The 12,495-nt window shown below is 33.4% G+C and overlaps 2 protein-coding genes across 2 annotated transcripts; both read left to right on the top strand.

The window, feature by feature from the left end:
* Window positions 1–1,455: 1,455 nt before the first annotated feature.
* LOC112017251 (protein HSH49) lies at window positions 1,456–3,836 on the top strand. The gene is made up of 4 exons (XM_065760569.1): window positions 1,456–1,617; window positions 2,437–2,648; window positions 3,098–3,266; window positions 3,367–3,836. The coding sequence occupies exons 1-4, from the start codon at window positions 1,584–1,586 to the stop codon at window positions 3,534–3,536; spliced, it is 585 nt and encodes a 194-aa protein (XP_065616641.1). The 5' UTR covers window positions 1,456–1,583; the 3' UTR covers window positions 3,537–3,836.
* A 5,100-nt stretch (window positions 3,837–8,936) lies between these two features.
* On the top strand, window positions 8,937–10,817 carry LOC112022868 (serpin-Z10). The gene is made up of 2 exons (XM_024055494.1): window positions 8,937–9,335; window positions 10,017–10,817. Exons 1-2 carry the CDS (start codon window positions 8,937–8,939, stop codon window positions 10,815–10,817), a joined length of 1,200 nt encoding a protein of 399 aa, XP_023911262.1.
* The last annotated feature ends 1,678 nt before the right edge of the window (window positions 10,818–12,495 follow it).

The following is a 12,495-nucleotide window of genomic DNA, read 5'->3' as shown; positions in this document are numbered from 1 at the left end:
ATCTACGATCCCACATACCTTCAATGATCCTACGTAAGATCCCGATTTTGATAACCTTGACTATGATACATGTTGCCAACATATGGGACAAAATTGCTTTTTGCCCCTTTCTGAAAAAAAATCTAGCATTTTGCCCTCTTTTTCAAACTAATTAGGAAAATGTCCCTCTTTTGAAAATCGAGTTTCTGAAAATCGATTTAGGCCCTATAGCGGCCCTATAGTGACGTTTTAAGGACCTATAGTGACGTTTTGTAACTCGATTTTCATAAAGTCGAGTTATAGGTAAAAAAAAAGAAAAAAAATTGCATGTAACTCAACTTTATAAAAATCGAGTTACCAAACGTCACTATAGGTCCTTAAAACGTTACTATAGGGTCCTTAAAAACGCCACTATAGGGCCTAAATCGATTTTCAGAAACTTGATTTTCAAAAGAGGAGCATTTCCTTAATTAGTTTGAAAAATATGGCAAAATGCTGAATTTTTTTTCAAAAAGGGGCAAAAAGCAATTTTCTCCCCAACCTATGTTATCATACAAAATCAACAAGCAACAAGGAAAGTTTGGATAATTTAGGACTTGAACATGGCAAGAGCACAATTATGGGAAAGATATAGAAAACTATTTGAATGAATTATAATAAAATTCTCCTTAATACAGTTAACATCTTTCATACACGGTAGTTACTAGTTATCACTTATCATATCATCCAATAGCAGTCCCGCTGCATCCATGATCATTAAGACCACCTCACATATTGGCACTGCAGCATAATTGTTTCAACTCAATTAGTCAATTGCCATCACCATTATCTTTACAAGTATTTTTACAAGTGGTAACTATTTAATTGAAAAAATTGTTGGGTAGAGATCAAGTGGGCTGAGTCGAGCATCTTGCTAGCAGCGGAGGCTAGAATAGGTTGAGTCTCAGTTGGCCCGTTGACACTAGGTTGCCACAAATACAAAACACACTTAGATATTTTATTTAGAAATAGTGTCCCAATAAATCATAAAGCTTTAAAATTTAAATTTTTCCATCCTATTGTTAAAAAAAGGTCGGTGTCCTTAAGTAATTTATTAATAGACAATTTTTAAGAAATTTTTATACTACTTTTATTGTAAATATAAAGAGTTGGAAAAAATAATTTTTTCCTCACTCATAAAAAGTTTTAATAAAATATTTCATAAAATAATGTCCATCCATTAACTTTTCCCCTAAAATAAACAAAAAAGGAAAAACATAACTAAAATACAGATACTCCTCCTCAATTATCATTAAAAAAAAAAATGACAACTTGTCAATTATCATAAAAAAAGAAAAAACAAAAAGACAACAAGAACCCGGACAACCCGCGACGTGTTGACTTCCTATACGCTGCAACACGGTTGTATTTAAATCTCTCTAAACCCAATGTCGGTGATTCCTACCTTCTTTATATTTGTATCTCAAACGACATGTTCAAGTTGGATGAGACTAGACTATAATTATTGGATTCAGAGGCCTCCGGTTCAGAATAATATCTCGTGCTTCTACGGCGTCGTTTCATCCTAGGGTTTCGCATCGTATTCAAATCCAAGTGCATTAACCATGTCAGGAAACTCAGATTGCAAAGTTTATGTTGGTAAGTTCCATTTGAATTTTGTTAATTTTGTTTTGCTTGGGTTGGTTAGAAAGCTTTAAAATTTTTTATTTTTGGTTTTTGAAAACCAAATTGCTAAAATTGAATTTTGCATGTAAGAATTCATTAGGCTCCTTTTGATTTGAGTGCTTTTTTATTTTTGGGTTTCTGGGTCCCAAAATTTGAAACTTTTAGTTCATTATTCTATGTTTTCATTTAAACTGTTTGATTTTAGATATGAAGTTCAGTGTAGAAATCTCTGTGTATGTGTGTGAAAAGTGAGCTCTGTTTGAGTTTGTAGAGTAAAGCTATGTGTTATTGATTTATTTCCTTAAATTATTTGTAGTTAATGGATTCTCTGTTATCAATTGAATATCATTAGTTGTGTTATATCTGGTCAGAATCATATGTATTGATGTACTTCAACAAAACACTTTTATTTAATTAATTAATTTGTTTGTTTTGGTTATTAATTAATTTGTCTGTTTATCACACTTTAATTATGTGATTATTTCATCCCACGTGCGTGCGCATCATCTAAGTGTCAATGTAAGTGCTGTCTATACATAAGTTTTTGGGTGGAATGCAGGTGTTTATTTTTGTAGTTTTTGAAGATGTACCAAATGAAGCATTAAGCCTGTGATATACTTAATTTTTTCCTGCTTTTTGTATGGTTTTTTATTCTGATACATTCATTGATGTGAAAAAAGCTATCTATCAGAAAAATTGATATGAAAAAAGCGTATTTGATTCAAATTGTTAGTGAGGCGGGGCTTCTTTTGCCTTTGTTCTAATGTGGTTATTATTCGTTTTCTTACAAAGGTAATCTGGATGAGAGGGTGAGCGATAGGGTCTTGTATGATATATTGATTCAAGCAGGGCGGGTGGTAGACTTGTACATTCCCCGAGACAAGGAAACAGATAAACCTAAAGGTTTTGCCTTTGCAGAATATGAATCTGCAGAGGTTGCAGACTATGCTGTCCGGCTTTTCTCTGGCCTTGTGTCCCTCTACAATCGAACACTAAAATTTGCGGTGCGTCCCTGTTTTACCTATGGTTTCTACTTGCTGTGCTTTGTTGAGTACCATTTTAGCTTCAGAATAGTTTTTCTTCTAGGATTTATTTCATTGTCTTTCAATTTAGTTTACTTACTTTCTTAAGTTCCCTGGCTCTTTCATGGGCTTGAGTTCTTTTCCTTAATAATTGAACTGTCAAGCTTGTGTTCAATCAGTGTGCAATCCATCATGACTGAGAATCCTTCTCAGTTAACCCAGTCAGATTTAGTTTGATTGGTGCACATTTGATGAAATTGCAGTCAAATTTGCTCATGGTGGGGTTCTTAGTGATTGGCGTAGACTGACTTTTGCAACCTTAGCTTGAAAAATTGAGCCTAATTAAGTAGAAGTTTTGAATGATAATAAGAATTTTAGAACCCAATCTTGGTTGAGGCTCTTGATTATGACAATCGGTACATGGTGAACAGATATCTGGGCAAGACAAGCCCTCAACTCCAATGGCAACCACACCCACGCCAAATTCATCTCATAAATCAAGATCTCACCCCGTGCCAATTAACAACATGGAAATGTCTCAGCACTCTGGAAGGTTATCAGAGCCAAGTTTTTCTGCTTACCAAGTTAATCATCCTCAAGGTGATGTGTTCTCATCTTTTCACTAATTCCTTCTTTGCTTATCCTTCTACCCCAAAAAATGTAATTATTGGTTCTGAAAAAGAGCTTCTCTTTAATACAGTGCCGGCCCCTCCAGGTGTAGTTAATCAATCTAATGGGTATGGATCACATTTCAATGGCAACAATTATGAATACAGTCGAAGAGTTTTGGGGGCAACGTTGGATAACATTAGCCATTTTAGGTCACAGCGTTATGATTCAAGTAACCCAATCTTCTATCCATCGTACTGATAATTATTATTAGATTGTTAGAGATCCAACTCCCACCTTGGTGAGTTCCTGATAATTTAATCAACATAAGTAGTATGGTTGTTTCAGATGTGTAGAAAGGATAGTGGAGGATGCTAAATTGCAGTTAGTTAATTTGTGTTATCTCTAAGCTATGTTTGTAGGTTGTACCCAGTATGTTTGTTTTTTTTACCCTTCCTTCACATGGACTTAATGTGTGTAGTTCTTTATTTACTATCTGATGTTGCAGTTTAATCTAATAGTAAAAGTTGCTCTCCTTTACTAGGTTGAGATTAATATTTAGCAGCAAGCTTCTTCTGTTGAACATGTATGAACTTTTGATGTCTTTGATATATTATTTATCAATTAATGTGTACAATTTTCGTACAATTTTGTCAAAGAAAACAAATGGATGGTTAAGAGTCTCTGGTGGATCTCTGGTGGTTTCTGTGTAATTTTTTTTAATTGCTTTCTTCTCCTCACCACCAACCCCAGAAATTGATAATTCTCTACCCTGTGAATGCTTTTATTACATTCATTGCTGATCTTGTAATGCTATTTCCTGCTTCTAGCCTCTAGATTTAGAAGGAATTTTTGTTGAGTTGTACATTGTACCATCTCACTGATCAGGACCCTTGTCCGTTTATATTGGAAAGATTGCTAGATGGTAGATGTAGCTCGGATTTATGTGGGTTTTTTGTTTTGGGAATCTGGAAAATGACTGACAAAATAACTATTACCTGTTTGACCTGACGGATTGAGCATCCCAGCTTAAAATTAGCCTTATGTATGTTTGGGTTTTTGTGATGTGAAGATATATAGCTTTATGTACTTATCAAAAAATAAATAAAGATATGTAGCTTTATGCTTTACTATAGTTTACCCTTGCTCTTCATTGGTTATGGTATTAATGTTGCCTTTTCAATGACTTGTATGAAACAAAAATGTGTTTAGGTACACATTTTTCTCTCAATTTTAGTTTTTTACCAATCCCCTTCCCAAAAAAAAATAATCTCCCCAAAAAAATTGCACGCATGTGCGAGCAGGAAGGATCCGATGGTACAGTCACCAACCCAACCCAATACCCACGTGCCAAGTCAGCCAAGAAGGTTACTGTGGTTTTATTATTTTTGTTGATCAATTAATACATTTTCTGTATACTTTGTGACTGTTTGTTTTACTTCTTTGGATGTCTGTTATTCAACCAGACCAAGGTAGACATTTCAAGTTTCGCTGCACTCAGTTCGGAGAGAGAATTTTTTGTTGGTTAGTAATTGTACACTTTTTATAAGAATTTGAGGCATCCTATACCAAATATAATTCTCTCTTTGGGAATTTTTGTTTACTTGCTGTTATTCCAGAGCATCTATACCATATATCAACATTAGCATAATTTGGTATGGGGTTCGGACTCCACCCCCATCCCCCACTATCTATTATCTAAAGAAAAAGAAAAAAATAAAAATTGATATGGGGTGCTTTGGACAATGCATATTTGTTTCAAGGCACTAAGCCTAGCCACTAACTCTACATTTGGAGGCACATAAGTTGGTTTATTTTGGATGTGAGGCACCGGATGGTTAGATCTATGGCAGAAAATCAAGTTTGCGGGAGCAATATTTGGTAACTTGGCCAGGAAACTTGGTATGTATTTTAAGCGTTTCATTTCATGATTTGTTATGGGGTAGTCTTAAGTTCCCTGTTTTGAGCACATGGTAATGTTATATGGGTCCTATCTTTTTGCCTTTTTTTTCTCACAATAAATATATGCCAAGAGAGCACAAAATTGATGAGCCATGCAATCTCAAGTTCGGAGTGCTGCCTGTGCCGATAGAAGATTTGCAGCTCTCTTTGAAGATGGAAAATATTTTTCGTTTTCTTTTCTGGTCCTTTGGAAGCACATTGGATCCATGGGCAAGGCTATTAGGCCTCTGAAGAAGAAAAATGAAAACTTTTGTTTTTTCAAATTATTGTGCGTGGTGTTGTTGTGTAGTTGGTGATCGCGTTAGTGAATTGTCCGCACAGCACCATTTATAATAAGATTTCATATTGCTACTATACATTGATAAATAAATAAATAAAATGAGAAAATAATCAAGTATTTGTTCAAAAGACAAAATTTAAGTATAGTATTTTAAGTGCTGTTTTTTAGGTTTCTCTTTTAAGATTTAGCTATATGGCTACTCAATTAAAAAATATATTTTCATTCTATAACAAAAAATTTATATGGTAGAATTTAAGATGAGAACTTAAAGAACAATACTTAAGTCTTACCCTTGTTCAAATAATTTGGAATTGGGAGATGTGAGCAGGGAGCACATTTATTTATTGATGAGCTGCTTTATTTTGTGGGAAGGAAAAAATGGCAGAACTTGAATTGGCAGATTGTTCTCCTGGCTTACAGTAGATTCAACAAAGTAGATTAATTTTACAAGGAAAGTAGATGTATTGTTGTTTAAAATTTGTCTTCTCTTTTTTCTATATTAAATGTGTGCGGTGTTGTATATAAGTATTTTTCAGAGAACTCTCGTTTTGGTATAAAGCAAAAATATTTTGGAAATTTTAAGTTTGACTTAATCGAACGTACAAATGCATTTACTCAAAAAAAAAAAAAAGCATATTAAAATCTTTTCTTTTCAAACTTTGTTTCTTACAGAAAAAGAAGAATTCAAACTTTAGTCCTTTCTGGTCAAATTGAACAATTCCATCGGAATGAATTATACTTTTTTTTTTTATTAATTAATTTGATAATTATAATGAAGTGGTGTCAGCCAATTGAATTACAAGACTTTTTGTGATTGGCATGATAAAAGAGAGAAACATTTTCATAAATCCTACAAAGACAGTTTAATAAGATGGTATATTGAAAAGGACAAGATAATTGATAATTTTCTTTTATATTTATTCTTGTAAAATGATGGGTTATAAGATCTAATTTATGGTCTAAATTCACTCCAAGTTAGGACTTAATGAAATCATCACTGCTATTAAAATGACAAAAGAAAAAAGATTTCTGGATGAAGTAATATATAATTGGAGTAACAAATTATTACGGTTGAATATTGGATTGTAACCGGAAAATAAAAGGTCAAAATATAACAATATAATCACCTATAATTTATTGGAGTTGTGTCTCGCATTCTTCTTTTGAAAAACAACATGGATATATATATATATATATATATATATATATATATAGATTGAAGAATGGATGAAAACTCCAACAAGTTTTTTAGCTCCCAAAAAAGTATATTAAAGGTCCAACAATAGCACCATTGATATGCATTACAGGTTTTGAATGACTATAGATATCACCATTGATATGCCATCATTTTGGTATAGACCCCAACAATATAATACATGCTTTTATAATTACAATTAATAACGAACCTCTTGCTAAACTCCACTATAGTAGATTCTGCGGAAAGAGAGCTAAGTCCAACTTCCTTACCCTGTTACCCACAGCAGAAAGCTTTGGCCCAAAAGCGTAAAAGGTCCCTACAAAGTACAATAAATAGAATTAGAAACATAAATTGGGAATCTCCATAGAAATACAAATGCTCTTGTTAAAGTATCTTTATCAAATGTTGCAAAAATTATGCCATTTTGCCACACTAAAACTCTACTTTATTATTTTTCCACATCATTTTACAACATCTCATTTATCAGATATTTTATCATTCAATTATATACATTAAAATAATATTTACTACACATTAAAATAATATATTATCCTCTCTCCCATCAACGGCACAACCACCTATCCAAGCTAGTCACAACCTCGCCGAACTAGTCACGGCCACAGCTCCACCAAATTAGCCACAGCCACCACCCACTGCACATTCCAGAAAAACTGAAGTCCACCCACTACACAAACCAAAACCCACACATGACACAAATCGAAACCCACAAAAGCCACACAAACTGAAACACAAGCCACCACACACGGCACAAACCAAAACCCATCAAATCCCAACCAACTCCTCCACGACCTAAACAAATCCCAACCAAACCCTAACCCAAACAAATCCAGCCAAACCCCAGTCAAATCCTCCGCAACCCATCAACTGCCTCAACCAATCACCGACCCAAAACCTTCATCACCACCACCCATTGACCTTTAACTGAAAACGTAGCTTCAAACGAAAACCCATTCAACCAAAAACTCACCTTCAGCCGAAAGCCCCTTCCACCGAAAACCCACCTTCAACCGAAAACCCAACAAAAAAAAACTCAAATTCAACTGAAAACCCTTCCACCGAAAACTCACCTTCAACCGCCCCACCTTCAACTAAAAACCCACTAAAAAAAAAGCCACCTTCAATCAAAAACCAACCTCCGCACTAAAAAAAAAATCACCTTCAATCAGAAACCCACCTTCGCCAGCGTGGAAGAGCAGTGAGGGTTAGGGTTCAGAGGAGAGAGTTGGGGTTCAGATGAGAGGATTGGGGCGAGAGATGGGGTGAGAGAGAGGAGAGGATTGGGCTGAGAGAGTGAGACTGACTAAGAGACGAGAGAGCAAGAAGAATAAAAAAATAATAAAAGCATTTGCCACATCTGTCCGTATAGTGGCAAATATGTGAGGATACTGTAGCATGTTGCAAAAATTATAGCATTTGGAATATCTGATATAGGGAGTTTTTTGTGTTTGGTGTGCCAAATGTGCAAAATATTTGGCATTTGGTACATTTAGCACATCTGATGCGGGTGCTCTTTTATCATAGATCTCAAAACTAAAGAGCATATCCATTTCTCATCAAGGCTATTGCAAATTTAAATATAAAATGTTTACACATAAGATTATAAAATACTTATGAAATTAAAATTTGTACTATTACAAATTATACCTCTAAAATTTAGAGGTATTTGAATTTTACATCCTGAAATTTTATAATTTGGATTTTATCTATGAAGTTTTGGGGTATTTGGATTTTACACCTTAACATTTCAAAATTTGAATTTTACCCCATAAATTTGAGGGATGTTTAGATTTTACACTCTTAAAGTTTAAGAGTATTTGAATTTTACATCCTAAAATTTCAAAATTTGAAGTGTAAAATCTAAACACATTCAAAATTTAGAGAGTAAAATCCAATTTTGCAATGTTATGATGTAAAAATCTAAACACCCCAAACTTCGGGGATAAATTCAAAATTCTGAAATTTGAGAGTATAAATATTATGGGTGTAATTTACTATTTAACTTATTACTTAATATGCTCTTATATAAAATCTGCAAAAGCACGTACGCTTATATGCTTTTACAATTTAGCTCACACAAAAGGAAATCATATTGACATTTACAAACCTTCGGTTCTTATAAGAACTCTACTAGAATACAACCCAAGCAAGTCGCATATACTAAGGTCAAGACTCAAAAGAAAGGATGGAGAACTGTCTGCGCATGGCTTGGCAACTCACGCTCAAAGAGATCAGTGAAGGGTGCAACAACGAAGAGAACAATGAAGGGCGCAACAACAAAAATTTCGTGATGTCTCCAATGTCAATCATCAACGCATTGAGCATTCTGGCTTTTGGTTCACGAGATCGCACGTTGGAGCAATTGCTGGACTTCCTCGAAGCAAAGGACATTGATGATCTCAAAGCCAAGGTCTCTGTAATGATGTCTGCTGGTGCACCCGTTGAGAACACTAACACCAACACCAACACCAATGAAGGTCTGATTCTGTCTTCTCTTAACGGGGTTTGGATTGATCAACATTTCCCTATGAAACCCTCCTTCAAGGAGATTGCCGAAACCGTTTTCGGAGCAGAAACAAAAGCTGTGGACTTTGTGAATGAGGTACGAAATTCATCTCATCACAATATTTGTGCTTTTGGGTTTTACATCAAGTTATTTTATTACAAGTATAAAAGAGAATGATAATGATATGAGTGTAGTATAATTACTAGTTTTTTTTTTGAGATTTTTGTTATACTGTCTTTTAGACTTTTAGGGTTTTCTAAGTTTAGGATATATACTGTTTGAAATAGTTTTATTATTATAAAACGTTTTGTTTTGTACTTTTGGAATTACAATAGGAAACTGCATGTTGATTACCATTCATTCATAATAGTTGAAAATAGTATATATATCTCTAATTCATATCGCTTGTGTCAAGTCTAATAATTAACGTGTGTTTGGATGAGTTCTTAAGTGCTTATTTGTTGAAACTTGAAAGTATTGAAAAAGAAGAAAATCCCTTCTTTTTTATTTTTCGTGTAGGTCCCCAATAAAAAGAAAATGTGACTTATAGCTTGCCAAATAAACTCTTATTGTAGTTCAAAATATATATTGAGCCTCTAGGGATCATGGCTTGCTTTCAGTTTTCTCTTTAGTATCTAATTATTTTCACATACCAAATAATACGAGACATATGCATGAGAATTAAGGTTTAGCTGCCTATGATGCATTATCTATCCGTTCATTATTGGTGTCCTTTTTTATAATTTACAATTTCTTGACTTTGAAATACTTTTGTAGGCTGATATAGTAGCGAATAAAGTGAACTTATGGGCTAAGAATGCGACAAAGGGACTCATCGAAAAGGTTCTCCCACCTGACACTATTGACCGTAAAACAGTATTTATCCTTGCCAATGCACTATACTTCAAGGGAGCTTGGTTAAATGCTTTTGATGCGAAATTGACTCGACATAAATATTTTTATCCCCATGATGGAGAACCAATTCAAGTTCCCTTTATGAACGGAGACACAGAGGAGAAACATTTTTATGGATGCTTTAAGGATTTTAAGGTTCTTAAGATCCCATATCATGGGGGACAAGACAATAGGCAATTCTCTATGTATGTTTTCCTCCCCATCATGAAAGATGGGTTCCAAGATCTAATTCAGAAGTTCAATTCCACCCCAAAGTTATTAGATAATTGCTTCAAACTAAAAGAAGTATATCTCTCCAAGATGTTGATTCCAAAGTTTAAGTTTTCATACGAGTTTGAAGCTTCTGAAATCATAAAACATCTAGAATTGACCTTGCCTTTTGATAAGATGGTTGCAGACTTCACAGAAATGATTGATTATTCTCTTGAAAGTGACAAAGTTTTTGTATCCAAAATTTTTCAAAAATCTTGTATTGAAGTTAATGAGGAAGGTACAGAGGCTGCTGCTGTTACTTGTGTCTCTGCTTGCACATTCTATTCAGTTTCACCTCCACCTCCACGACCAAGTTTTGTGGCAAACCATCCATTCATCTTCATGGTTAGAGAAGAGATATCTGAGATCATATTCTTTGTTGGAGTTGTACTTAACCCCCTTTTAGGGTAATTGATATTTGTTTGTATTATGGGGCTTATTGAGTCTCTTCAAATTTAATTTTATTTGGATTTATAAGTTCAAATTTTAAATACTTTATTTTGTGATTTTTATGGGTTAAGTTCAAGTGACACCTGATGCACTAAATATATATATATTTTTTAATTAGATGTGAATTTTGATAAATCTGTCACTAAATTATATTATTTTCGTGTAATATTAGTATAATTTTGTTTAGAGTTGTACCAATTGTAACTAGTTGGGTTCAAATTACACCTAAAGTAATTTTATAAGAATTATACATCTTTTGGACCATTGATATATATTAGATCTAAGGATAAAAAACATTTATTACATTATCATTATTTTTTCCTAGAAATTAGTGATCTAAGCCGTTAATTGTTCTTATTAAATAAATAAAAAACATTAACTCTCCCCACTCTCCATTTGTACCGTACTCTTTCTCTTCTCACTTGTCTACATCTTCCCAACAGCAATCTAAGTTTATTTGATTTATTTTTTATCCCTTAATTATGAGAAGCAATAACTTCGTTGTGACTTGTGAGATTATGGAGTACTGGAGCCTCTGTTCCATGGACATATCCTGCATTTTTTTTTTTTTTAAATTTGCGTTGCCCTTTAAATTATCAATTATTTAAAAGTAGTCCAAGAAAGATAAGGATATTTGGTTGGCTATGTGTGTTGCCCCGGAGAGATTTTTAAGAAGGGAATAAATTCTATTCTTTTGTAAAACTAGCAGCTCCTCTCATGGATGCATGCCATTTGAGAATTTAGCAAAAAAAGTGATAAATGAATTATTTAGAACCCAAAAAAGGTTGTGCAAAAACAGCAAAAAGTATATATATATATATATATATATATATGTTGGAGTTGGAAACCTGTGGATCTAGTGCTAGGAGATAATGTTGTTAGAGCACTAATTTTTTAAACATCGACATTGGCCATGAGTTTTTTTTATCCTTAATTAGATTTATATGAATTTGGTGGAACCTTGAATAAAATTGGCCATGAGTATTTCAGAAATACTCAGCTTCAACAATCATTATCTAAAACAATTGTGACTTTTTCTATGCATTTCTAAATTTTCCAGTACTCTTTTGCCATGTATTTCTGAGGTTTTCCAGTACAAGAAGAAAAATTTGAGAGAGAATGCAATGAAGAAGATAATAACATGAAGGAAGTGGAGAGTTAATGCTGGTTTTTTTCTTCCCCTTTGATAAGAAGAGTTAATGCTTAAATCACTTAATTTCTATAGAACAATAATGACATTACATGAATGCTTTTTCTTTTTTAGATCTAATAGAAATCAATGGTGCAAAAAAGGTGGTCACTCTGTAAGTATAAGTGCTTGTAAAGTATGAGGGGTAAGGGTCGAGTTTGACTCTTCAGGAGAGAGTTTTACACACATATACACTTAGATTAATTATAGTAGAATTTTTATCTTGTATAAAAAAAAAAAAAAAAAAAAAAAAAAAAGGTGCAAAAAATATTTAATTCTTATGAAGTTATACCAAATGTAACTTGAACATCTTTCTCTCTCATTATCATTGTACTAACCCAATGAATTTTGGGTTAATTGACAATTCTTACTCTCATAAAAAGGATGGAGGGTAAGGTTATTATTTCAAATACTAATAACAGAGATCAAGATTTAATTCCCTTTAAAAGA

Source organism: Quercus suber, unplaced genomic scaffold, assembly GCF_002906115.3.
Source record: "Quercus suber isolate HL8 unplaced genomic scaffold, Cork oak 2.0 scaffold_372, whole genome shotgun sequence".
NCBI lineage: Eukaryota > Viridiplantae > Streptophyta > Magnoliopsida > Fagales > Fagaceae > Quercus > Quercus suber.
Note: the sequence above shows the minus strand (reverse complement) of the source record. Positions and strands in the feature narration are given on the sequence as shown.

Coding starts and splice junctions, on each gene's coding strand:
- LOC112017251 (XM_065760569.1), top strand. CDS start 1,584: ATGTCAGGAAACTCAGATTGCAAAGTTTATGTTG. Junction 1,618..2,436: donor AGATTGCAAAGTTTATGTTG/GTAAGTTCCATT, acceptor TTTCTTACAAAG/GTAATCTGGATGAGAGGGTG. Junction 3,267..3,366: donor CCAAGTTAATCATCCTCAAG/GTGATGTGTTCT, acceptor TCTTTAATACAG/TGCCGGCCCCTCCAGGTGTA.
- LOC112022868 (XM_024055494.1), top strand. CDS start 8,937: ATGGCTTGGCAACTCACGCTCAAAGAGATCAGTGAAGGGTGCAACAAC. Junction 9,336..10,016: donor CTGTGGACTTTGTGAATGAG/GTACGAAATTCA, acceptor ATACTTTTGTAG/GCTGATATAGTAGCGAATAA.